Below are 25,314 nucleotides of genomic sequence, written 5' to 3' on the forward strand. Positions count from 1 at the left end.
TTTAGTGTGGGTAAATTTCAAGTCCATTACAAAAACGAGAAGGAACGTTTGAGTCGCTACGGGGGACGCGACTCCCCCCCCCCCCCCGCCCCCCGCCCCCCCCCCCCCCCCCCCCCCCCCCCCCCCGGGCCCTAAGCCCCCGCCCCCCCCCCCCCCCCGGCCCCCGGCCGCCCCCCGGTACCTATTTAGCCCGTTCTACTAGGTTAGTATATATATTTTTGAGCTTATGATTTACCCCTTATAAGAAGCCAAAAAAACTGATAGAAAATTTTAATTTTAAAATTATTTTCAGCTATGGTAAACAAATAAAACATTCTCAGGGGAACGGTTTCTCGTTCTTCTGTATCACTTTCTTCCCATAATAATAACGGGACTTCAAGGGACAAATGGGAAGCAGAGAGTAAATAGAGCAGAAACAAATAAATATTTCTACACAAAGGACATCTATCTCTGGGAGCGATTCTCCGCTTGCCTTTCATTGTGAGTTTACCCCCACAAAGTGGCCTGCTGATCCGTTGAGGCATAATCTATATCGTGTGGCAGACTGGGGCAAGAGAGTATTGTGCCTTGACATTGACACTGACACTGGAAGAGTGGAAGAACTGTCACAGACATGGCTACACACTGCCAATGTCATTGACAGTAAATTCTTCTGGGCTGTTGCACATATATAATCCTGCTGTGTGTGTGTGTCATTGATTTGTTCGAATGGGGCGAATCCGGCAAATTGCACAACAGCAGCAGCAACGTAATCAGTAATGCAACAGTTACAGCAGGACACAAAGGCAGGGCCAGAGGCAGGACACAGGGCCAGAGCCAGAGGCAGGACACACTTTTAGTGCTTAAATGAAATATTGTTAAGGCGAATCTAAGGGCATTCAAACTGAGTGGCTGTCAAAATCAGTTGAAGCATTTCAGAATGGATTTGAATGTTGCATCCAGTGAGGCGTGTGACGAGTAAACTCCCTCCATTGAAAGTCGCGTACAATAAACGTACTTGCTGAATACTTGGACTCACTCATTCACCCATTCCCCCAGCTTAGTGCCATTCATTTATTCAATTATAAGACATTCAGGAGGGAGAAAGCAAAACAAACCCCCAGAGCCAACGCAAAACCCCAGACAAGAGTGGCGAAAATTCTCGTTTAGAGCATCTCCGCTGTCTCCTGGCAATGGCAATTTCAATGCCAAATTGTATAAGCAGCTGTAGCTGCAGCTTCAGTGGCTGCTGTTGCAGCTACAGCTGCAGCCAAGCGGAAAATTTCCTGGGGCGACAAAACGGAAAATTCCACCCACATAGCCAACCCGAAAAAAGGACACGCACGGCTCTGTCCTTAGAATTTTGGGGGTAACCGCAACAGCAGCACTACACGGAGCCTGTTTTTCTTTCCTTTCGATTTTAAAGCAGCAATCGAGGCGCGTTCGTGTAACCCTTTAAGTGTGTGTGTGTCCTTGATTGTTCAGTTACATGCATAACGTTTGCCTAAACATTTGGCAAAACTTTCGATTGGGCATATCCTTCCATTTGCCAACAAAACTGGCGGGCCATAACGCTGTGCATTGCTCTACCAGCCACGGCTAGGACACACTGGCAGAGTGACAAAAGCGGGCAATTGAGCGCCACACTGGCCGAGAGACAAAAGCGGCAGAATGAGCCTCGATAATGCGCCTGCTATAGTCTCTCAGCAAAAGTCTCTCTCAAAAAATTCAGCAAAACTTTAGGTGCTGATGCTTATGTTCTGCACTGTCGGGGGAGCCACACATGAGGCTGTTGACTCAGCCTTTGACGCCGGCCAAAAAGCTGCAGCAAAAGGGCGGGCACGGGGGGTGGGCCCCCTCACTGTCAAATAGCGTGAAAAACTTTTCAAATGCCGCAGCCAGCCTTGCTGCCCCACCCACTTGTAAAGGGGCATTGGCCCGTTCTATGCATTTCGCCTATTTATGAATAGAGCTCTTTAGATTATTTTTTTCTTGATTTTTTTTGCTCTTCTCTTTGGCGCACCATAATTATGCCAAAGATGTGTACAACATGCCACGCCCCAACGCCTTTGTCAAATGCTGATGGGAAAAAAAAAAGGAGAGATGCCTAAGAGATGCCAACAGATTTCTAAGCCACATTCGAGTTGAGCCTAGCCTAGCCTGGGCAGAGTTTTATTTGTTGCTTTTCCAGGATATGTCAACTTGAGCTTTTTTCCATTTTCATATATTTTTTTAATGAAGATTTTGCGGTGGCTACTTTGAATTATGCAAGTGCTTAAAAGAGTTTCCCTGGCCGCATGGCCCCTCTGCCTTGCCTGGGTGCGCAGTGACCCAAATCAGGGACGACTCCTCTGGGGAGATTTTGGTCACAGACAGGTCGCAGGTTGGCTTCGACTTTTGAGCACAAAATTCGATGGAGTGCGCTTTGCGCTTATTAAGCTTAATTGCAAAACGCTTTCACATTAGACGCTGTCGATATGTAGTCAAAGTGTTCAAGGGGAGCAGCGAATGTGCATGGATTTGGGGCACTTCCATGGAAACAGCAGCCGGGTGCAGGCAGGGCAGGAGGGACTAAGTACGAGTGTGTGCGCTTCAACATTTAAATTCTTATGGAATTATATCAAATGCACTCAAAGTAATTTTGGCAGAGCTTAGCAGGGGGCCACAGGGCGCTTTGCCCGCCCCATTGAATATCACAGACAGACTTATTTGGGGGGGGCATGGCCAGAGGCAAGGTATGCCGGCTCTTTCGGGCTTAAACTTACATGTTACTGAGAATCTTTGTATTTCGGTTGAATTTTTGGGACTTCTTTGCTTTTCTCCCGTGTAAGATAGGGATCGCCAGAATATGGCGCTAAGTCGGCACTAAATTTAGTTTTTTAATTTCACACTTCGAGACGAGAGCAAAATTTCAGTCTGGATTTTTGTTCACTGCGAATGACAATGAAAATTTGACTTAAGCGAACTGACAGCGTTCAGTGTTGGGCAGCAGCGAAAAGTTTTGAGTGCTGAAAATATATATGGATGAAAGCAGTGCATTTAAGTGTTGGTAAACACAATTTGTGGCGCTTTTTCTCGTTTCCACTGATATCCAAAAGAAAGAATAGGAGGAAATTGTTGCATAAATAGCTGAGATGCCTTTCAATTATGCAGAACAGCAACGCACAAGTGAATGGAATCCAGGCCGATGTGTGTTTTGCCTCTTGGCCATTTGCCAATCATAATCTCGGACAATCATATCGATCCTCCCCACTGCGTTGCAGAAGGATGTTCGCTCGTGTGCTATAAATACAGAAAAAGCCACAGAAACAGCCACAGAATGCCCGGCATTTGCCATCGATACGAGTACGAGTCATGAGCCATAAGCCATGGAGCAGTCTTTATTAGTAGGCAATCATCACAGAGAATCACAGAGATGGCAATGCCCGGGCCTCTGCACCCTGCATGTGGGTGTGCACGTGGACTGCACTTAAACAAAAGCCAGTGATGGTTTTATCTTCCTGGTTCCTTCTGTTGCCTGTTGCCTGTTGCCAGCTGCCTGCTGACTCCTGCTGGCTCTCCTGCATTGTTTGATAAGCTTTCAATTAAGTCTCTACTATGGGGGTCGTACACCTCCAAGTGGCTGCTTGGCTAAAATAGCAAAAGGGGGAGAGCAGAGCGGCATGCTCTACTGTTTTATTTATAGAGGTAATCGGTTGTTCTGTGTGTCGAAATTAATTTCAATTTTCCAGCAAACTATCGACCAGTTTTCGTTGTCATTTAAGGGGCAGATCAAATGACACTTGAGCCCCCATAATGTCGGCCTTTTGGCCTTTAAACTTATTTAACTCGCCATCATTCTGTGTTTTGCAGCGGCAAGCATGCTGCTGGGTGCACTATGATAGAGCAGCCAAGTGCCGATGACACCGGCGGCGGTGTCGCCACTCACTTTTTCGCCCGTTTGATGCGCCTCACGGGCGTCTCAATATCATCCGCTGCTGCGACTGCCGCTGCTGCATTCAACTCCATGCCGGAGCCCACCGCACCAACATCCTCGCAGCTCATGACAACCGAAACGCCCACCACAGCTGCAGCGGAACTGGCACCTTCCTATCTCATCGAGCGGGTCACACAGGTGGCCCGCATAGCCCTGGAGGTGACCACAACGGCATCGGAGGTGCTGGCAGAGGCACTGCCCGAGGTGGACGCCAGCTTCGCCAATGCCACGACAATGCACGGAAATCTAACATTGGCCGCTGCGGCAGCCACCAACTATGACAATTGTTCGGCGATTTTTGCCAACTACACGCAACCAGAAACAGGTGAGTGGATGGAATAACTTTGGACCGATTACATTGAGCTTACTCTGGCTGTTCATTTTGGGTGGCTGGATTACTTATGGCGATCTGCTCCGTTCTCTACCAATATTCTCTGATTTAATTTCAGGCATCTACTGCAACTTCACTTGGGACACTCTGACCTGTTGGCCCCCAACTCCGGCGGGCGTCATGGCGCGCATGCATTGCCCGGTGGGCTTTCATGGTGTCGATCCGCGAAGTAAGTATTTCGTATATCTAGATAATTGAACTATAAAGTATAAAGCAGAGCAGAGCATTTAGAAATTATTTATTACTGCCCCCCCTGTCTGCCTTGTGGCATTAAATATTGATTAGGAAGTGACCCATAAATACGCGTATCAGCATATTTCCATTTTCCAATTAAACAGCATGGCCTGAATTATTTGGATCAGTGCCGACTAGTCGGCAGTTTGGCAAACAGTTAGCTGATTTCGTATTCCGTGCATGCCTCACGGCGACACGCGTTCTTGCAACAATTTAGAAGCCAGCGCAAGGCATCGATTAGAAGTGCAGCCGAGGTCATGCCGAAACTGGAACGAAGAGGACTGAACTGGGACTGGGACTGTGATGGTCAATCCTACCGTCCTAGCAACTATTACCTAACTATAGTCTAACCCCACAAATTGAATGTCCTCGATGGATATGCGTACGAGTAGCATTGTCCTGGCACCGTTTTGCATGCAACCCCAGCCCCTTCGATCCAGACACCAATTATTAATTCGCTTGACACCATTGCACTTGTCAGCGGAGGGGCAGCCAACTGATTGAAATGCCAAATGGCGCAGCTGCCAAATTTTTACCTCTCGAGAGCCGTGTAGTTCGAGGAAAGAGATCGCTAACATTGAGCTGTTAACTGAGAGCGGTAACAGGCTGTTAACTGGGAGCGGTAGCAGGCAGTTAACGGAGAGCGGTAACAGTTAACTGAGAGCGGTAACAGGCTGTTAGTTAACATGGCATGCTGCTGTTAGGGCTCACGCACACACTAGCTGAAAGCAGAGCTGAACCAAACATGATTGATCATGCTTAAGCTTTCAGCTCTGCTAAGCAGCAATGTGCGCACTTGCACTGGAGCAATGTGTGCGTGCGCCCTTTGAGCTGCTGCCCTGAACATAAAGTAGCTTCTATGTTCTCCATACTATTCCTGGTGTTTTAATCTCTGAACTTTGATTTGATGATTGCAAAAAAACAGAATTTGCCATCCGCAAATGTGAGCTGGATGGCCGCTGGGGCACACGACCAGATACCACAAACATGACAGCGGAGGCGATTGCCGCTGGTTGGACCGACTATGGGCCCTGCTACAGGCCCGAGGTGATTCGCCTGATGCAGCAGATGGGCAGCAAGGATATTGATGTAAGCGCTTTCGATGCATCACGCACGCCTCAATCCTAATCATCCCTTTTTTGTTTGTCGGAATGTCTTTAGCTCTACATTGAAATTGCTAGGCATACGCGAACGCTGGAGATTGTGGGCCTGTGCCTGTCACTGATTGCGCTGCTCATCTCTCTGGTGATCTTCTGTAGCTTTCGTTCGCTGCGCAATAACCGCACGAGAATACACAAGAATCTGTTCGTCGCCATGGTCCTGCAGGTGCTCATCCGACTGACGATCTATCTGGATCAATTCCAGCGCGGCAGCAAAACCAGCTCCCCAAACTCAAGTAGTAGTCTGTCGGCGATCGAGAATACCGTGCGTACAGTACACAGTACACACATGCATCGATTCAAACAATCGTAAATTAATATTCGCCCCAAAATCCTTCAGCCATATCTGTGCGAGGCCTCCTATGTCCTGCTGGAATACGCCCGAACGGCCATGTTCATGTGGATGTTCATCGAGGGACTGTATCTTCACAATATGGTCACGGTGGCCGTGTTTCAGGGCCAGTTTCCGCTCAAGTTCTTCTCGCGCCTGGGCTGGTGTGTGCCCATCCTGATGACCACCGTCTGGGCACGTTGCACCGTCATGTACATGGACACCTCGATGGGTGAGTGCCTCTGGAACTACAACCTGACGCCATACTACTGGATACTCGAGGGGCCCAGACTAGCTGTCATTTTGGTGAGTCGTCTCCTGCCCCGCTATGTGCACCACAACTGACTGCTCCATTGATTTAATGTCTTGCAGCTGAACTTTTGTTTTCTGGTGAACATCATTCGGGTGCTGGTGATGAAGCTGCGCCAATCGCAGGCCAGCGATATCGAGCAGACCCGCAAGGCCGTGAGGGCTGCCATCGTCCTGCTGCCCCTGCTGGGCATCACCAATCTCCTGCACCAGTGGCCAGTCACCAAGTCGGCCACTAATTTTGCCGTCTGGTCGTATGGCACGCATTTTCTGACCTCGTTTCAAGGCTTCTTCATTGCTCTCATCTACTGTTTCCTGAATGGCGAGGTGAGTCCTGTCTGTCAATCGATTTAATCGATTAAATATGGACATTAGGCAGACGATATTTGTAAAAGATTTCGCTGAAATATGAACAGAGATCTTTTACTCCCTTCGATCGATAATTATTCGATAACTACATAGTTATCGGTACACAGATAACACCGATAATGATCGATATTTTTCGTTCTTTAACTCGATAGGTGCGCGCCTGCTTGCTCAAGAGTTTATCGAATCAGTTATCGCTGCGCGGCCATCCCGAATGGGCGCCAAAGCGGGCCTCCATGTACTCGGGCGCCTACAACACCGCCCCCGATACGGACGCTGTTGGCCAGCAGGGGGTGACCGAGAACCAGACGGCCACAGGTACACGGTAAGTCACACATGCGAGTACTCACTGTGCCACATTGCCACATTATGAATCCTCTGGTGAATCCTTTGTTTAGAACATCGCCGCCCAACAGGCGGCAGAACACTCGCGCCAGCATCGTCATGATCCACGAACCGAACCACCGACAGCGGAACCACAACAACAACAACAACAGCCAGGAGAGTCCACGTCGCCCGAGGGGGGAACGCACTGATGATGAAGACCGCATAGGAATTGATGGTGGAGCCGAAGTCGAGTCTGAAGTCGTGGTGGTGCAAGGCTCTGGCGGTGCGGGTGCTGGCGCTGGTGCTGGCGCTGGTGCGGTGGGCAGGAAGCGCGAGACACGCATACATGCTGGCACCAAGTGGATGATGGCCGGCCTCTGCTTCAGGGGTCAAAAGGTACTTAGAGTACCGTCAACGTCATCCGTACCACCCGAGTCAGTTGTATTTGAGTTGTCAGAGCAGTAGGCCAACTAAACTAGACGTAGACCGTTTGCCGTAGACCACATATCCACACACATAGCCAATTACTCACTTAGTCACTCGTAGAGCCACTCCCATTCACTCCTCTCAAACGTAGCAGTAAATCCGTTCCAAACTCATACCCGTTTATGCCAAAGCCAACAATTAACCCAAAAGTACCCCAGTCGTCACCAATCATAGCCCTTCCCTGTGCTAAGTTTTTAAATAAACTACATAAAAACCTAAGCTATTGGATATTCAGAGGATAGAGCCCGCGGTTGCCACAGTTGCACCACCATAATATTTAAGGAGCAGATCGATAAAACAAAAACTTATATTTAACTATAGTTCGTAGCCCCTCGGTCGGTCTGCGTTTCTGCCTGGGATCTGCTGGGGCATTCATGGCACTCCAGCGTCCCAATAGCCCTCGATGCACAGCTGTTCCTAATGTTTCCCATTGATGTGCATAGATACATCCCCATGACAACTGAATATTCAATGTGGCAACCGTGGACAAAACTTACCTCCTTCCCATCGCCAAAAGTAATGCATACTTATATCTACAAATATCTGATGAGTATGAATCTCTATTAGATCTGGGGCACAGTCACACACACTTACGGCTAACGCTTGGTGAATTCTACAGCAAAAACTTGAGCGGCATGTTTCTCTTATATCTAATATCTAATTTAATCTATTATAGAAAATATTTTATAATAACTTATTGCATTCGAGTACTGCTACCAAACACAACTGTACCGTGACAATGCAGTGTGACCAAAGGTCAAAGTTAAAATCAAAAATCCAAATGTTGAAAGAAAATTTCCCAAATTTCCTATTGCTTTAAGAGGTTTTATTTGTTAAATAAATTTAAATATTGTTTTTATAATTAGTTGCTTTTATGTTGATGTACATTTAATGCACGTGCTATCATTATTTTGTTTATAAATAAGCGAAAAATCAGTTTGATATTCTGAACATATTTATTTGTTTTAATTTAATGAGCATTAAATTGATTTTAATTTATTTTCGACTTTTATTGTATTTTTATATAGTTTATAAGAACTACAGGAGGACCATACCTGCTTATATATTCCAATTTAATTCGCTTTAACAGCAAACTGTCTTGCGAGATACCACAGAACTGACCGAAAAGTGTTGGCAAATGTGAACTGTTTGAAGTGCAACGAACTGGTCACACTGCCTGTCACGCGAATGCTTTGTCTATCGTTTACGATCGATCACGCTCACTTGTTTTACTCTATTTTGCTCCGCTATGCAATGAAACGATATTCTTTAAAGAATTAATATTCGAGAGACTTCAACTAAACTAAAATATCTTTCTCTCTTTTTCACTCTGCTTGCGTGTCCTGTTTCCGATTTTAGAACAAACGTGTGATGTCCAACGCTCCCAATGTAGCACAGAAAATATTTATGACTCCGCAGCTGCCTGCATCGACGATGACCCTCGCAATTGCCACTGTAAACGCCGCACCAGCAGTCGAAAAAACATGCACAGAGACAGCTCCAACCGCAGACGCAACAACGGAAACCGCAACCACAACCCATACCCTAACCATTTACCCAATGGCAGCTCATATACACACCGTACCCGGAACACCAGAAGCAACTATCAAACTATCAATTATATCGGAGGCAAGGACAAAGAGAACTCCAAGGCATCTGCATGCAAACACAGCCTAAAGCTACCAATCTGTCGAGCAGACGGCGGTGACTGTTTAGTTTTTGGCGAACGCAGGTGTCCCGTTAGCCCAGCTTAGCGTTTAAGCGTGAAACTGTACTTTTAAATGTTTTTCGTATGCAACAGGCATAAGCACACATACATACACATGCTTTTAAAAGAACACAACTGTACCAGAGTAGAGCTAAAGCGAGCAAATTGTACTTTACTGTAATGGTTTGCCGTATGCACAGGGAACACACACAATTGTACCAGCTTAGCGTTTAAGCGAGCGTAACTGTACACACCAAAATGGTTTGGAGAGAGAACTGTGTTCCATAGAGAGAGAGAAGCAACAGTTCTTATCATTATCCAAAGCTAACTAAAACTTTGTTGTATGCAAATCTGTAACAAAATCTCTCGAACAGAGTGACCGTATCGTTTTGGCACTCTGCTGTTTTCGAGAGCAACTGTACTTCGCATTGCGGCAGTGCGGAGGCAACTGTACTAAAACTTTTTTTGTATGCAAAGGCATAGGGTAACACATTCACCACATGAATATCGTACGATATATAACTATACCCATAAAACATATATGTACTAAATGTGTCTATATATATGTATACAAACATACAGATATTTTTGTATACCCATACATAAGCCGAAACCGATGGATCACAATGTTTTTTTTTTATCGCGAATATAAAAATATTGAATAGCCAACATACAGATAAAAAAAAAATGTATGGATAAATTGATGTAATATTGATGTCAGGCATATATGTATGTACATGCATACATTTAGATGTTAAATTTTTTTTTTTGAAAAATCTACTAATAAAAAATCTATATATACATATACATATAGTAGGTAACAGAGACAGCATATTTACATAATATTTACACTGAGCTACATACAAAAAAAAAAATGCAAGCCTAAAAAACCTGAAAAGCATTCAGTGCTATTAAACGGCGGATAGAAAGAGCGAGAGAAAGTGTGTTGGAGAGGCAAAAGAGAACGATCGTATATTGAATTTAACATGCAACACGGAAGTACAAACCACGCGGAAATGAAATGGTGCACAAGGCAGGAAGGTAAAAGAGGACTTTGAAAAACTTTTCAATACTTTACCACACTGCACACTGCTCAGAACACTCATCAGGCGGATCAGTTCCGTGGATAGCCAGTGCGCGTGAATACTGAATATTGAATTAACTCTAAGATATGTTTTCTGCATTTTAATGGAATATGTGTGAAATTTGCTGCTTTTTCTTGTCTTGATTTTCGTTACGCTTTTGGCTATGCAAAATGCAAAATTTCTCCAAAAAAAATACAAAATATACCTACCATGAATTCAAGCCGAATTTAAACTACAAACAAACCAAAAAAAAAAAAAACAGGTCACCCAATGGTCACTGGCATACTATTACGTGTATAAGTCTAAATGGAATACAAAACTATGAATAAACATGATTTTTAATGTATACATACTACTCCTACAAAAAAAAAAACGCAAAGAATCAATTGATTTTTCGTTCGCTTTGTGGCATTTGTGGATTTGGTTTCAGGTTCGCGAAATCAAAAACAAAATCATTATCTCTGCTATCTGATCTCTGAATGCTTTGCAAAGGCTGTGGTCGAAAACTGATCCCCAAACACAGTGACACTCAGTGCCGATTTACGCGGCACGTGCCGGCCGTGAATCCGCGAATGGCATGGGACAATTGGCAATTTGAGAACCATAACCAGCTTAATCACACATTTTTATGAGCCATCATACTATGTACAATATGATAATAAAAATGTACGAATTTTATATGATTATACATACATATGACGGAAGAAGAGACACGCCGAAGAAGGAGATGCCCTTGCAAGAGATTTGATAAATGAAATTCTAGGAGATGGAATACTTAATTTCCCAAAGAGATGCTGGAGTACCTAACGGATATTTGTGATATTTATGTATGAGATGTTTCCGTAGCTATGGAATGCTTCCATACATCCCTCTAATCAGACAACAATATTAAAAAAATATAGCATTCACAGGGTATAAATACCTCCAAAATACTTGATGAAAAACGTAAAATATTTCATACTCAAAGGGTAATTCCGTTACACATACCGACAGACACTTCTATTGATTGTTAAGTACATCAAATAATATGATACCTTTGGTTGGGGTACACACAGCAACAACATAGAAACCAATTGACAATTGACAAACAGAGACACAAGCGACAATTATGGCCTTGCATCACCTATGTACGAGTGTGTACAAACAGGCATACAATATACAACAATACGAGTATATTTCCAACAAGAACGATAAACGGGAGACATTTATGTGGATATCCCAATGAACAATATGCAACAGGAACAGGAACAACAATCAGCTTGGTGGGTGGGTTGTCGGACGAGGTAGCAGAGTGTGAGGAGGTGGTGGTGAGTGTGTGACTCTAGAACAACAGATCCTCATCGCCATCTTCGTCGAGTATGTTCTGGACCTCCTCGGTGGCGGCAAGATCGCCCAGGCGACGCAGCTCCTCACGCCGCTTGTCGGCTGACTTGCGTGCCTCACGCTTCTTGTCCTGGATCTTCTTCAAGCGATAGAACTCCTCACGCTCCAGCTCATCCAGTTCACTGATGATGTACTCAATGGTGCGATTAAGACGCGGTATGATCACTGCAGAAGAAAGTACAAGTTGATTGCGGAATGTACGTAGGTAGGAATCACAACTCACCATGTTCGATGGCATTGACACGACGATTGGTCACCTTGATGACATCGTCCAGGGTCACAAACGAGGTCTGTAGCGAGGCCAGCTCGACCAGTAGGCGCACGGCGCTCTGGTAGTTCTTCTTCAGCTTCGCCAGCTGCTGGCCACCACGGGCCAGACCAGCCAGCTCGTAGGTATCGACTCCATCAATGTAGGGCTCGAACACGGGCAGCGTGACACCCGCCACATTGTCCTTCTTGGTGCGTATCTTGATCTGGGCCTTGGTCACATTCTGGAGCACAATTTGGTTGATGTCGCCGGTTGTGAATTTGGCCTCCGCCAAAGAGAATGCGGCCTCCTTCATCATTTGTCCCATCAGGGTCTTGGTCTGTGAAAGCAACGCGCCACATGTGAGATTGAAGATTGGATTTAGCCAATAAGCATAGACACGACATACCTCAATGATCTTGCCCAGAATGAGGCGAAAGCGCATCTGCAGGGCATCGGCCTTTTTCTTGAGCAGTCCATGTCCCTTGGTGGCGCCAGCCAGACGCGATTTCATCAGTGTTTGGGCCCTGTTGGTGGATAAGAATTCCCATATAGGAGGGCACCAGATGGATAGTTGGCTACCTCACCCGCGCGAGGGGAACACAGGCAAGCGATCTCTGGAAGCCATATTTTTTTCTTTAGAGCCTTTAGAGTCGTAGGGAGAATCAAAATACACAAAACACAAAAGTCACACGCACAACGCCAACTATAAACTATAAATATTCACAAAAAAAAAAATATATATGCGACAATACGAAAATAAACGGACGGGACAGCCACCACGGAACGAGTGCACGTCTAGAGAATGGGCCGACGAATGAGCGACACTAGTGCGACCCGATTCGGTCCGGGCGGAGAGGAGAGCAAGCCACGCGATGTGTCAGCTGTGCCGCAACAGCTGTCCACTGACAAGAGAGAGAGAGAGAGCGAGTGCTTTCATAGATGGGGTCTCTGGATTGATCCTATATGAGATTTGAAATTAAATATATCAAAGCAGTTATCGATTTTCGAAAGAATGGATGCCACCAAATAAAATGAAATTCGTATTGGCAATGCATCAAGAAGGATTTCGTTGGGACACCCTCTATATGAAATTTACTACTGGGATGGCGGATCCCATCAATCGATAGCTTGTGAGGGTGGCTGTCAACTTGATGGATTTGTGCCGTAAGGTCGAGTGCAAGGCGTGAAGTGATGCCAGTTCCGTGCAGCAGCTACCGTTAGTCGGGAAGATTGATTTTAATTGAATCTGATTGCCAGCAATAACGCACAACGATATTTTTGGATACACCCCAACAAACGCCCATTCCACGGGGCATGGGCACCATACGCACAACACAAAATAAATGCCAGCCGCAGAGCCACACAAAGACGACATCCGACGGAACTGACTTTGAAATACCTTTGTGCGTTTGACCCAACAATAGCCATGGCTCTGGTTTTGGTTTTGGTTCTGGTTTGGGTACGGCTTCAGTTTTTTGCCATGGGATCCACAGCAGCGTCACGCAATTTGAATATGCGTCCATTATTTTTGGGATGGTATGTCATGACTCTATATGTGTCAATGGACACGAGCTCGTCCGCCCCATATGGCCACAGTCCAGTGACGGCCAAATATTAATTAAAATATTGAGCTCGTCATTCGGTAGACTATACAGAATGAATTTGAATGAGCTATACATGCATATGTAATACTGTTTCCTTGCATCCATCTTGTACTTTTTTTGTTCCCTTCCCGCACTCTGCGCGATCGCGTAATCCTACTCCTCTGCTTTCTCTTCAACGCTGCTTCTGGCAGTTTGAGAGCAACTTCATTCGCATTGTTTTGTTTTTACATACACATACACCGCGTAAGTTACCGCGTTTGAGACGAAATATCACGCACCTGTACTTTGCTGGAACCTATACATTTTTTTTTGGCAAGAGAGGCGCATATTCCCTACTGCGCTCCCACGCTCTTACTGCAGTGCGGAGAGAGAGAGAGAGTGCTGGCTGCTACAAAAAGGAGAGCGAACGTTTGGGAGTGACTTCATTTACCGTTTATTTTTCAAATTATTCCTCTTATTGAAAAAACAAAGGGACTGCACTTACATATGTACATAAGTATGTACATATTTATATGTACCTTATGATCGGCTCTCACAATAATTCCACATGGGAGTTCAGTATATCCAGAAATGGCTTAAAAATAATTTGAAGCCTCTTCCACTTCATAAAATGCTGACAAACGCTCTTACATGATAAATATACTGGGGGAGGCATGCCTATCTTTGAGTGTGTACTAAAAATCCTGTATTCTATGCATATGTCTGTATATGTGACTGTGCGTGTATGCATATGTATATCTATCTATTAACACAATTTGTCTGACATCCTTCCTTTGCCCCCGTTTGATTGTGGCACGTCCTGGCCGTTGTAGTTGCTGTTGACAGATTTATGGCAAAGAGGCTCCCCTAAGTGTGCGTGCAAGTACTTCAAAACAGTGTGTCAAGAAAGTATGCTACCATTTTACAATAGCAGGCGACTTGCATTCATATAATTCATATTAAAGTTATTTGGCAAAGTAATTAAACAATTTAAAAAAAAATCTGAGATCTTTTAATTAATTAGTGAGCCTCATTAATTTTCATTGGATGGGGCAGGATGGGGTATCGTCCTCGCTGAGGGTATTATTACAGTGCAAAATCTTTAAGGTACAAAATCGATATAATATAGGACTGGTAATATTAAATTTATTCAGAAAATTTATTCTCATTCCCACTGTTCTGAGACTTTTCGGACATACTGTAAGTATTTACATGGTATGTGGGTGACGACACAGCCCTCATTCACTCACTCACTCACTCTCTCCCTCATCCACTCCCGCTCATTCTGTCGAAGGAAGTCACGCACAAAGGAGGGAGAAGAATCAACAGTTAGTTGCTGCGCTCAACAACAAAGTCAAATTCGCGAGGGAGTGAGAGCGCTTGAGTGAGAGTGTGTGTGAGTGCGAGTAAGGTGGAGGGGAGCAGCTCTCGATTTTACTGTTCGTTCCGGCAATTGTATTGGCATTTGGTCGTAAGTCACGGCCAGCAATCGCTCACTCATTCGCACACCATCAAACACAAAGGCACTTGCGTGTGTGCGTAATCATGGAAGTAGCTTTCAAGGGGAGCCGGAATAACCTTTACACTGCTGTATCCCTGTGACCCTGAGGCGACACGCCTCTGCCTCTGCCACTGCCACTGGCTCTGCAAACATTTTTTATCCATACTTCGGCTGTGTGAAGAGAGGGATACCCGAGCACGCACCACAGCGCCAGGATGCTGCTGCTGCTACTGTGGCTCCATGCTCCAGGCTCCAGTCGTCGCAGTTCTCATTTGGCAGCGCCCGCAAGTAGGTTACACATTTTTTTCGCCAGCTCCAAAGCAAGTGAAAGTAACTGAAAGTAAGTGCAAATTGTTGAATAATTGTTTAAGTAAAGTGCGCTGCTTGGGTCAAGTGTGTTTTAATTGAAAAAGGGAAGTGATGAGAGCAGAGAGCAAAGAAGAGTTGAGATTGAAGCTGTCAAAGCCAAAGGTGTGTCATCATAACGGTAAGGACTCTGTCTCTCACACTTCCACTGCCTGCCTGCAAGGTGTCTTCATATGGGGTGAAGCATTGCCAGAAAAATCTCATACGTTGGCTGCCTAATTTTGTGACATCTCACCTTATTCAACTACAAACGTATGTACCTTGCCTGACAGTAAGTGCACTTTTTCTATGTGTGTGAGAAAGAGATGGGGCGAGAGCAACAGCTAATTGCGTTATACGCAAAATTTGAAGTGTCCTTTGTGTGCCAATGTATAACAGACATTTTCTATATGTATCTATAAGAGAATTTTAATTAAATTAAAGTCACATTCCATCACCCAGGCACCCAGTCACCCACTTGCAGTAGCAGTGCCATTATGGAGTACAAACTGATTGGACCAGAGCATTACGAAGAGGTGATAGACCACCTGAGGCGGAACTTCTTTGCGGACGAGCCGCTGAACAAGGCTGCCGGGCTGTGCCAGAAGGGATTCGGCAATAGTGAGCTGGAGCACCACAGCCTGGAAACGCTGCACGATCAGCTCAGCTTGATGGCCGTGGCTCGCAGCGAAGAACCTGGACAGGTGGGCTGTAAAATAGCTGGAGTCATACTGAACGGCATCCTGCGGCCGGGAGACACTTCGCAGGCGCTGCAGAAGCTTCAGGCGAGCAGCGATGTTAACTTCAAGAAGATATTCGAGCTGCTCTACAGCCACAACCTGAAGGTGGATCTCTTCGGGCGCTTCAAAGTTGACCGCATCTTTGATGTGCGCATCCTCTCGGTGGACGCGAGCTACCGCGGCCAGGGTATTGCCAAGGAGCTGGTTAGGCAGGCCGAATCGCTGGCCCGCAAGCGCGGCTTCCATCTGCTCAAGGCCGATGCCACGGGCATCTTCTCGCAGAAGATCCTTCGCTCCCACGGATTCGAGCTCTTTGCCGAACAGCTGTACGCCAAGTACACGGACGCAGCCGGTCAGGTGGTCCTGCCCGTGGAGGCGCCGCACATTAAGCTCCAGCTGCTGACCAAAAAAGTGGGCCACGACGATGCTGATGTGGATGTGGAGCCACAGTAAGGAGGCCGATCGCATGCAACAATAATCTTTTGTATTTTCTATAGAGACACTCAACATACATAGTATTTAAACATACACACAGGTATTGATAATCGTATTGGAATGTGGACAGGACAGCAGCCTGATCGGCTGCTTCTGTTTGCGTAATTGCGTTTGTAATTGTTGTTGTTTTTTTTTTTATGGGGACCAACTGCGTTAGAAGCCGCGCGCGTATCAATGATATACATAACTAAACTCAAATAAAGTCCACTGTTGTGCCAAAGAAATGATTCGCTTCGACAACGTAGCAGCCAAGCCTAGCCAAACCATTTTCCATATCTAATCCAAATCCAATCAAATCGAATCCTTCGTTCAGTATAGTCCTATCCTATCCAATAATATCACAAAGCGCAGATCCATTCTTCATTCAAGCACGGCAACTGCTGGGCAGGTACTACGATTACGATGAGCAGCAGACGCTCCGCTCAGAGTCTGTCTCTATTCCTTGCTGGCCTTCTGCTCAAATATCAAGATGATGTCCTCATCGGTGCCATAGGCACGTCGTGCAGTGTCCATGGATTCTGTCAGGCAGCGGCATATATCTACATACAGAACGATTATTTATAGCTTTCGCTCGCAACTGTTGGATAGACGGATACTTACGGCCATCGTGCACCTCGGGGTTGTGGTAGAAGACTTTTTCGGTGGCCATGTCATAGCCGCAGAGCACCACATAGTGGCCGGCATACCTTTTGTTGGTGGCCGCGGGCAAGCGTGTATTTTGGGCAATACAAGGAATATGGAAACAGCTTAGCGGACATGAGCAGGGGGGCATGAGCAAACGGGTTGGGGGGGCAGCTCGGCCACACTTACCCGAACTTTTCCAGGACATTCCGTTTGCATATGTCGCAGGTGAGCACCGAGGCATTGGTCAGCAGAATGACGGGGCCGTATCGCGCCAGATGCCTGAGTATCACCTCCATGTCGACGGTGCGCTGCTCCACGCGCAATCCATGGGCCTTGGCATCCTTGAACTTGCGCGTCACACGCTTCTCGTCCTTGTCAATGATTTTCGAGTAGTACGTGTGCTGGCTGTAGTTTGGATCGATGCCCAAGGTCTGTGTGTAGTACTCGTGACGCACTTGGTAGCGCAGCAGCAGGTAGCACAAATCAATGGTCCATGTGCTCGACCCGAATCCCTCCTCCTTGCAGATGGCCTCGAAATTGGTCAGCATCTCGTCCCGCTGTTGGGTGGACAGTATCATGATGATGCAGGAGAGGCCGCAGTCCCAGTTGTATCGCTGCTGGTAGTGCGTCAAATTGTAGTGTTTGCTCTGCGGTAGGCCGTTCATGGTTTCGGCTTGGTTCTCCTGCTGCGCTGCTCCACAGAATGTTGACACAATGGGGATGTTTTGGAATGTTTTAAGACCCCGAATTGCGTATTTGGCCACGAAAATAAGGCAACATCAATTGGTGTATTGGTCATCGATATCGATATATTTGTGCGATATATTTAACGGAACTATGCAGATTCTTTTGTTGCACGATTTGTTATGTTGTGAATACGACTGCTACTAGCATGGTGGAATATAACAATCCCATTAAAACGAAGAGAAAAAAGGAAAGCGCAATGCACTTTTCGCTGGTGCGCAAATGCTTATCGATGCATCGATAGCTGCTTAGTGGGACCTTGTATAATATCGCCCATCGCTAAGTGAAAGTGTGACCGTGCTGTGGAACATACAAACTACTCCTCAATGCTGCAGTAAAAATATAAAAATATTCTGCAAAATGATTTGTCGCCTGTGCCTGAACACGCTGGACGAGCAGAATGCCGTCCTACTGTTCGGCGGCACCGTACCCCCCGACGCCGCGCAGGATAACGACAGTGCAGGGCCAGCGGCAGCAGCGGCAGCAGCAGCAGCAGCCAGCAGCAAACCAGTGCCGGAAAGCTATTTGGTCCAATTGATCTCGATCCACTTGTACCTCTGCGTAAGTAAAACCCCAGCCAGCACCGTATCCAGCAGTACGTAATTTTGCACACTTGCAGCTGTCAAGCGACGATGCCATCTCCACCTGCATCTGCAGCGAGTGCTGCGGGCAGCTGGAGAGCTTCCACAACTTCTGGAAGCTGGTGGAGCTGAAGCAGACGACACTGTGCAGCCAGTTTCTGGAGATTGACTGCGATGTGAACTGGTCGGAGGAGGGCGATGTTGTCGATGTCGATGAGGCGTCGTCACCCTGCCAGCTCCTCAAAGAGGATCTACCGGAGTATGCCGAACCGAAGATTGTCGCAGCAGCAGCTGCGGCGACGGCGTCGGCGGCCAACAAATTTCCGTGCATGTTCTGCGAAAAGTCCTTCAAGATGCGCCGCTATCTGGAGGAGCATGTGGCCACACACACCGGGGATCGGCCCATTGCCTGTCCCTACTGCGAAATGGCCTTCCGCTGCCGCTCCAATATGTACACGCACGTGAAGAGCAAACACACCACACAGTGGCTGAAGGCGCGCGAGGAGCGCGACGCGGCCAAGTCTCAGAATCAGGTGCACACCCAGCCCGAGGTGCCCAGCGAGCCAGCGGTGATTGAAGAGCAGCAGCAGCTGCCGCCAGCGCCAGCGCCTGTAGTTTCGCTGCCCTCTCCACCGCCACCGCCGCCGCCAGTGCCGCTGCCGCTGCCGCTTCCACTGTCCGCCATCAAGAGTGATTCCATCGAAGCCATCAACCTGACGATGGCCAAAACGTCTCCATCCACGACCACCCGCTCACGCACGACTCGCTCCAGCCGCCGCAAGACGCAGTCCCCCAAGAAGGTGCACAACACCGAATGCATTGCCAGTGATGGCGATGGCGATGCCAAGGACAACCACAGCAGCAGCAGTCCCGTGCATCACGAGCATCACCACAAGCGCCTCAAGGAGAACGAACTGATGCTGGCCAACTACAATGCTGTGGCTGCCGCCGTCGTGGCAGCGGCCACCTTCAGCGACCGAACAGCCACTGGGCCGGCGGACAGCCTGCAGCAGCGTCTGTGTGCGGGTCTACTGTTCCAGCAGCAGCAGCAGGATCTCTTCACGGCTATGACGGCAGCGGCGGCGAGCACGAGTACAGCCACCGCCATAACGACAGGAGCAGCAGGAGGCGAAGCAGGAGCACTGTCGCATCCATACAGGTGAGGCACACGCCACAGAAGAAGCCACACAAAAGTAATCGAATCTAATTCCAATCGAAAATCTCGAATCTGTTCAGCTCGGTGCCAGGACTGCTGGACAAGCGGCGGCACAGAATGGAGGATAGCGCTGCTCTGGCTGCCACTGGCACGCCCATCATTTGTCCCAGCTGCGGCGAGCTGCCTGGCCAGAATCATCGCTGCCTGACAAAGCCCAAATACGCCTGCGAAGTGTGCGGCAAGTGCTTCAAAATGAAGCGCTACCTGGAGGTAAGTGCTGCGTCTTCTACCCAATTCCCGGATCCGCTCAAAAATCTTCTCTGCCACAGGAACACTTTGCCACGCATACGGGCGTCAAGCTGCACACCTGCTCCTTCTGCCCCACAGAGTTTCGCTCCAAATCGAATATGTACCATCACACGAAGCGCAAGCACAAAGTCGAATGGGAGCGTTCGCGGGCTACACGCACCGCTGCCGCTGGCAAAACGGCGCCAACAGGCACCGACACCGGCAGTCCCGACGGTGTCCAGGAGTCGCCACTGGATGGCTCTGTATCCGGACATCCGTAGTTTTTATATATTTGTATTATTCTTTAGCCGTTTTTTTTTAACTGCATGTTAGTCCGTAATGTACTTGCTGTACTTATTTCTCTGTCACGCTGCTGTCCTTCGTCCTCAGAATGGAGGCTTCTTTTGTGCATACACTCTTCCCCCCCTCTCTCTTCCCGCTGTATTCTCGTGTACTAACCTTTGCCTTGGCAGCTGCCAGACTGCAGCTGCACTGCGACTGCAGCCGCATCTGGGGGCTAATCCTTCAAAAGTAAAAACTTTATTTCCATAAAATGTTCAATCGTTTATTTGCTGTCCCCCGTGGTACGCGAGACATGTAGGCCAGGGAATTATCATGCCAGTACGAGTGCCTGACTGCATGGTCCAACGAGTGCACCCAGCAACTGTCTGTTCAGCCTGGTCTTGGATTTGAGGCAGGCGAGTCACCTCGCTGCTTAGCAGCAAAACAGCTTCAAGCTCGTTTTTTGGCAATGTGAAATAAAGAATGGCATTCAGTAGGCAGTGTTGGGGATCCGGAATAAGATACTCCAATAAATAACTATTAGATATATGTAGGTGTCAAGCGACTCTTGCGCGGATAAGGATACTGAAGTTTGTGGTCTCCAAAGTGCCAGTTCTTAAAAGTGGATCATAGATCATTTTTGGCATTAAAAACGCTGCTCTCCCCGCATTTCCTTTCTTCAACGTATTTCTTCTTACACTTTATTCTTCATTTATACAATTGTGTGTGTGTGTGTGTGTTTGTGTTTGGGAGGTTTTTCTATTACAATGACAAAAAAAATATGTACTACAAAGATCCCATGTGGATCCTCCGTGGAACTTTCTTTCCTTACTTTTTGTGTGAATTTCAAATGTTGAATGCATTTCTGCACTTAATTCTAGAATGGGCGATGATGGATGAATGGATGGATGAATGGATGGGGAGGGGGGATGTCTGCTAGCTGCTCTCACTGAGATTTTTCTGGGCACGAAAACGGAGTGTGGGTGGCACCTCTGGAGCTCGGGTCTGTCTTTGTGGGCTTTTTTTGTTCTACGCCAGTCGCTTGGCGCGTGCCTGCGCCTGCAGCAGATCCTTTGAGGGCACGGAGAAGACAAACGCCAGGCAGCCAAAGCGCAACAGAGTACCGTGGGCGAGCACGGCGGCGCCCTCCCAGGCACCGGGCACCATGGGTACGGGCTCCCCCGTCGCCTGGCAGCGGCAGGCAGGCTTCACAATGCCCACCAGTCTGTAAACAAAACAAAAAAACACAAAAAATGGGAAAAAATTTTGTGATGATATTTCCCCCAAAGACTTCTCTCTGTCTGTCTCTCACCTTTCCTCGCCTAATTTCTTCGGCTCGTACTGCCGCTCGATGTGGCGACGCTTGTCGAGGATCTCATCGACGCGACGCTTCAGATCGGCATCGTCGGGCCGCATACGCTTCACTGTTTTCGTGCGCCCATTCTCGGTGAGATCGCACGTGTACAGCTGGCCGTTGACCTCCGTGCCGAACTCTGAGTAATTGATGAGCTCGAAGGACTTGGAGAACTCGTCGTAAAAGATGATGGCATGCTGGGGCGAGATGCGGCTGCAGTAGCCGATGGCGGAGAGATCAACGGTCTCGGTGTGGCACATCGATGTCGAGGGCGTAAAGTGTCCCCCATAGCCCACATAGAGGGTGCGGTAGCGCATAAATATCGACTGCTCCAGGCTCAGCGAGCTGAACCAGCGGCTGTCCTCGATCATGTCGCCCAGGGGCGTCATCACCGCACGGGCGCGCACCTTGCAGTGCAGCAGCTTCAGTTCGAGGCGGGCGGCCAGCTCGTAGGCCTTCTCCGCATCGCTGCGCACCCGCGGCACATAGCTCTCGGCGGCCGCATCGGCAGCCGCAATGGCCGCGGCCGTTGCCAGGGCCGGATGGAGGGCCATCATCGGATCCTCGTCGGCGGCATTGCCGTTCTTTTGGGCCAGTATCGATGACGTTTCGCTGGTGAAGAGCAGCGAGAAGCGATTCATGTCCTCCGGCGCCAGGTCGCCCTGCAGCGCGGCGCAAGGTAACGCCGGCTGCTGCTGTGCGGTCAGCTGACGCAAGCGGCGTGCGGCCGTGCGATTCTTGTACTGCGTCACAATCTCCGGATGCTCCTGGACGAGCTGCTGCAGACGCTGGTGCGCCAGCTTCTTGATGATGTCCACGTCCAGGTGGCGCAGATCCGCATCGATGATCGCCGACTTGCTGTCCGCCTCCTCGTCCTCGTCGAAGCTCAGGTCCAGAAATTGATTATCCGGCTTCTCCTCGATTTTGATGGCCTCCACTTTTGGCTCTCCTGCTCCCTGCTCCATGGCAGCCGTGCCATTCTCCAGCTTATCCGCCCCTGCCCCTGCCCCCGTTCCCGTTCCCGCACCCGCACCCGTACCCGCCGCCTCTGGCTCTGCCTCTGGACTCGTATCGCTGTCGCTGTCAATGCCCAGATCCTCCAAATCCTGGCCACTGCCGCCGCTGCCGTACTCCCGCTGTATCTCACGGAATTTGGCATGGGCCGAGCGCAGTGCCTCCAGATCCTTGAGCAGCGACTCGGTCACCGTCTCCTTGGATATCTCCTCGACGGAATTGGGCAGATTCTTGCGACGCTTCACCCCATCGTAGCGCAGTGTCTGGCGCATCGAGGGGAGCAGTGGCGGGGGATGCTCGTAGTGGTGCCGGACACTGGCCGGTATATCGATGTGGGCGCGTGTACGGACCGTGGTCTTGGTGCGGAACGGGGGATGGCGGGTGTGGACCCGGCGGAAGAACTCCATCTTGACGCTCTCGTGGTCGACCGGCTGGTTGAAGCGATTCCACAGACGCACACGCTCCGTGGCCGAAATGCTGGTGGTCATGTGGGCGTCCTGGAGAGAGAGAGCAGGCTTTGTTGCAGGATTGATGGAGCTGGAGGAGGAGGTGGTGGTGGTGGTGGTGGGTGTGGCAGAAGGAGGAGCACTTACTATGAAGTTCTCGGCATGATTCGGGCACATCCAGAGGCCCGCCGGCAGCGCCGTCATCGGCGGATCCAGGCAGTCCTGATGATAGAACAGCGGACAGTAGTCGCACGACAGCAGCGGCGCCCGCTTGCACGACTTGCTGCAGTAGAAACAGGTCTTGGCCGGCAGCGGCACCAGTCCCTGACCATCCAGCTCGAACGGCTTCGAGTTGCGCCGCTGATTACCCGACACCCTGTTCCGGCCATTGCCCACATGCGGCTGCGTCTGCTGGACGGGCTGCACCTTGCCGTTGCCGGGGAACTGCGTGTGCAGCTCCAGTTCGGGCGGCAGCGAGAACTGCAGCGGATTGAGCATGCTGGCCGCGCGTATGATGTCGTCCAGCGGCGTGGGACGTTTGTTTGGATCGAGGGCCCGCTGTATGGCCAGCGGCATCTTGGCCAGCAGCTTCTCGGTGCTGTTGCGCTCGCTGTTGCTCCGCTTGCGCAGATTACGGATCTTCTGCGGTATCGACTCCAGGTCCCCCGACGAGGGTGTGTGCCCGCGCGAGCCGCCACTCCCACCGGAGGACACACGCTCCACGGAATTGGCCTTGGACCGTGGCTGGATGACCTTCACCATGCGGCAGCTGTGGCACAGCCACTGGCCGATGGGTATATCCTCCTCGCTGAGCGGCGGATCACTGCGTGGGGGAGAAGGGAATGGGTGCGAACACTAGAACACTGGGCACTTGGCGGAGCTAACTACGGTGGGACGGTGGAGGGGAACGGATCGCATTTGTACTTACTGGCACTGCAGGTGAAAGCTGGATGGGCAGCGGTCGCAGCATAGCAGATTGCCACCCTCCTCGCAGGCATCGCAATAGTCGTGATTGTGGCCACGGCCGGGACGCCTGTAGTACGGATGCTTCGTGTTTGTGGTGCCCTTCACGGCCTTCTCGTCCTCGTTGGGCGGCGGCTCAATAAGCACCTTGATTTGCTGAACAAAAACACAAGCAAAATTGCAGAGAGTTTAATAAAATCTGTGTATATCCCAATTGGGCGGGCAGACGGCGGGGCGTCCGCCAGCGTGTACGCGGAGGCTGCTTCGTGCAGTGCAGTGCTGTGGTTATCATATCTGTGCATTGGGCGGCTGCAATCCACCTACCTCCATGATGCTCGTCGAGGTGCTGGCGTCTTGGTCCACCTTCGACATGTTTCACACTTTTTTATTTCACTTTAGCAATTATCTGTACACAAATTTGTTGTCGCTGATTTTTGAGAAGAGCTGAAACCCATACCGACAACACAACGCATGCAGCCCTGCGCGCATCTACAGACCACACCAAAAGTGGCAACGCTGGCGCCCACTGCACATATATCGAGCGAAATCGATATCTCCATTGAAGCATCTCTGTCGTATGCGTAAATCGTCATTTATTTAGTTTTTGTTTTTAGACATTTCACAAAATGTTTTCGGTCTTTGGCAAGCGCAAGCCCGCCGCCACACCCACAGAGGAGGCCATCCAAGGTCCTGCAGATGTTCCACGCCCCAGCGGTGTCGATGACTTTGTGTTCATCGACCGAAAGCCTAGCCCAGATCATGGCAGGACTTATCCGCCCGCGATGCCCTTCACGGCGCCAGTTGGTGGTGGCGGCGGCGGCCCCCAAAGCTACAACTATCTGGACGATATACCCTTTCAGCTGTCGCCGCAACTGACCACCAAGGCCGCCAGCCTGAGTGCCGAGCAGCAGATGGACGCCGCCCTGGCGCTGCTAACGCGCCAGGTGTCCGTCGATCGTCTGGCCGAGGAGTACACCTTCGCCCTGGAGCGGTCCGTGCAGAAGGATAGCCGCTAGCAGAGCAAATTAAATGTATATTTTAGTCACAAATTAGCTTTAACATTGAATTAGTTTTAATGGCCCGATCTGGAATAAAGGATTGAATGTGGTAGGCCGAGAGATTTGTGGTGGGCAGAGAGGCGACCCGTCTCTCGTTCGTTCAACATTCAACATACAACGTTCGACTAAGCAACAACTAAAAATTGTCAGTGGAG

General features: G+C 48.9%; 7 protein-coding genes across 12 annotated transcripts in view; 4 read left to right on the forward strand and 3 right to left on the reverse strand.

Moving 5' to 3' along the window:
- LOC111075940 (PDF receptor) overlaps window positions 1–10,012 on the forward strand; it is a 31,515-nt gene extending 21,503 nt beyond the window's left edge. For 3 of the 5 annotated variants that reach the window (XM_041594520.1, XM_041594519.1, XM_022369473.2), the window contains 9 exons: window positions 3,832–4,280; window positions 4,405–4,515; window positions 5,506–5,669; window positions 5,742–6,005; window positions 6,081–6,377; window positions 6,444–6,707; window positions 6,902–7,071; window positions 7,145–7,469; window positions 8,919–10,011. In XM_041594520.1, the coding sequence (XP_041450454.1) occupies window positions 3,857–4,280; window positions 4,405–4,515; window positions 5,506–5,669; window positions 5,742–6,005; window positions 6,081–6,377; window positions 6,444–6,707; window positions 6,902–7,071; window positions 7,145–7,469; window positions 8,919–9,236 (2,337 nt within the window). In that variant the 5' untranslated portion in view covers window positions 3,832–3,856 and the 3' untranslated portion in view covers window positions 9,237–10,011. Of the gene's footprint in view, window positions 1–3,831; window positions 4,281–4,404; window positions 4,516–5,505; window positions 5,670–5,741; window positions 6,006–6,080; window positions 6,378–6,443; window positions 6,708–6,901; window positions 7,072–7,144; window positions 8,500–8,918 lie in introns of those variants that run through there. The other 2 variants (XM_041594517.1, XM_041594518.1) reach the window with 2 other exon arrangements.
- A 1,446-nt stretch (window positions 10,013–11,458) lies between these two features.
- LOC111075942 (probable V-type proton ATPase subunit D 2) lies at window positions 11,459–12,781 on the reverse strand. Its single transcript, XM_022369475.2, has 4 exons — window positions 12,570–12,781; window positions 12,392–12,509; window positions 11,959–12,322; window positions 11,459–11,900 (listed from the first exon to the last, which is right to left on the reverse strand). The coding sequence occupies exons 1-4, from the start codon at window positions 12,608–12,610 to the stop codon at window positions 11,674–11,676; spliced, it is 750 nt and encodes a 249-aa protein (XP_022225167.2). The 5' UTR covers window positions 12,611–12,781; the 3' UTR covers window positions 11,459–11,673.
- A 2,539-nt stretch (window positions 12,782–15,320) lies between these two features.
- Window positions 15,321–16,899, forward strand: LOC111075944 (dopamine N-acetyltransferase). The gene is made up of 2 exons (XM_022369479.2): window positions 15,321–15,409; window positions 15,877–16,899. The coding sequence occupies exon 2, from the start codon at window positions 15,912–15,914 to the stop codon at window positions 16,605–16,607; it is 696 nt and encodes a 231-aa protein (XP_022225171.2). The 5' UTR covers window positions 15,321–15,409; window positions 15,877–15,911; the 3' UTR covers window positions 16,608–16,899.
- LOC111075945 (protein GUCD1) lies at window positions 16,622–18,062 on the reverse strand. Of its 2 annotated transcripts, none has more exons than XM_022369480.2 (3): window positions 17,460–18,062; window positions 17,250–17,395; window positions 16,622–17,188 (listed from the first exon to the last, which is right to left on the reverse strand). In XM_022369480.2, the coding sequence occupies exons 1-3, from the start codon at window positions 17,936–17,938 to the stop codon at window positions 17,085–17,087; spliced, it is 729 nt and encodes a 242-aa protein (XP_022225172.1). In that variant the 5' UTR covers window positions 17,939–18,062; the 3' UTR covers window positions 16,622–17,084. The 2 variants fall into 2 exon arrangements, with proteins under 2 accessions (XP_022225172.1, XP_022225173.1); XM_022369481.2 differs by having other exon boundaries at window positions 17,250–17,335; window positions 17,460–18,061.
- Window positions 18,063–18,311: 249 nt separating this feature from the next.
- LOC111075957 (gastrula zinc finger protein xFG20-1) lies at window positions 18,312–20,611 on the forward strand. The gene is given in 4 exon segments (XM_041594492.1): window positions 18,312–18,578; window positions 18,637–19,791; window positions 19,860–20,024; window positions 20,084–20,611. Coding segments are annotated over 4 exon segments (1,761 nt in total). The 5' UTR covers window positions 18,312–18,377; the 3' UTR covers window positions 20,324–20,611.
- A 614-nt stretch (window positions 20,612–21,225) lies between these two features.
- LOC111075956 (PHD finger protein 12) lies at window positions 21,226–24,589 on the reverse strand. The gene is made up of 5 exons (XM_022369495.2): window positions 24,426–24,589; window positions 24,067–24,257; window positions 23,286–23,961; window positions 21,637–23,189; window positions 21,226–21,549 (listed from the first exon to the last, which is right to left on the reverse strand). Exons 1-5 carry the CDS (start codon window positions 24,471–24,473, stop codon window positions 21,354–21,356), a joined length of 2,664 nt encoding a protein of 887 aa, XP_022225187.2. The 5' UTR covers window positions 24,474–24,589; the 3' UTR covers window positions 21,226–21,353.
- A 57-nt stretch (window positions 24,590–24,646) lies between these two features.
- LOC111075960 lies at window positions 24,647–25,277 on the forward strand. The gene has a single exon (XM_022369500.2). It carries the CDS (start codon window positions 24,728–24,730, stop codon window positions 25,115–25,117), a length of 390 nt encoding a protein of 129 aa, XP_022225192.1. The 5' UTR covers window positions 24,647–24,727; the 3' UTR covers window positions 25,118–25,277.
- The last annotated feature ends 37 nt before the right edge of the window (window positions 25,278–25,314 follow it).

The sequence above is a fragment of the Drosophila obscura genome, unplaced genomic scaffold (genome assembly GCF_018151105.1).
Source record: "Drosophila obscura isolate BZ-5 IFL unplaced genomic scaffold, ASM1815110v1 contig_29, whole genome shotgun sequence".
NCBI lineage: Eukaryota > Metazoa > Arthropoda > Insecta > Diptera > Drosophilidae > Drosophila > Drosophila obscura.

Bases quoted from the DNA above. Each gene is read 5' to 3' on its own strand.
- LOC111075942 (XM_022369475.2), bottom strand. From the start codon at position 12,610: ATGGCTTCCAGAGATCGCTTGCCTGTGTTCCCCTCGCGCGG. The intron at 12,323-12,391 runs GTATGTCGTGTC...TTGCTTTCACAG, and splicing joins TTCTGGGCAAGATCATTGAG to ACCAAGACCCTGATGGGACA. The intron at 11,901-11,958 runs GTGAGTTGTGAT...TTTCTTCTGCAG, and splicing joins TGTCAATGCCATCGAACATG to TGATCATACCGCGTCTTAAT.
- LOC111075944 (XM_022369479.2), top strand. From the start codon at position 15,912: ATGGAGTACAAACTGATTGGACCAGAGCATTACGAAGAGGTGATAGAC.
- LOC111075945 (XM_022369480.2), bottom strand. From the start codon at position 17,938: ATGAACGGCCTACCGCAGAGCAAACACTACAATTTGACGCACTACCAG. The intron at 17,396-17,459 runs GTAAGTGTGGCC...ATGTCCGCTAAG, and splicing joins AATGTCCTGGAAAAGTTCGG to CTGTTTCCATATTCCTTGTA. The intron at 17,189-17,249 runs GTAAGTATCCGT...TTCTGTATGTAG, and splicing joins CCCCGAGGTGCACGATGGCC to ATATATGCCGCTGCCTGACA.
- LOC111075956 (XM_022369495.2), bottom strand. From the start codon at position 24,473: ATGTCGAAGGTGGACCAAGACGCCAGCACCTCGACGAGCATCATGGAG. The intron at 23,962-24,066 runs GTAAGTACAAAT...TCCCCCACGCAG, and splicing joins AGCTTTCACCTGCAGTGCCA to TGATCCGCCGCTCAGCGAGG. The intron at 23,190-23,285 runs GTAAGTGCTCCT...CTCTCTCTCCAG, and splicing joins ATCATGCCGAGAACTTCATA to GACGCCCACATGACCACCAG.
- LOC111075960 (XM_022369500.2), top strand. From the start codon at position 24,728: ATGTTTTCGGTCTTTGGCAAGCGCAAGCCCGCCGCCACACCCACAGAG.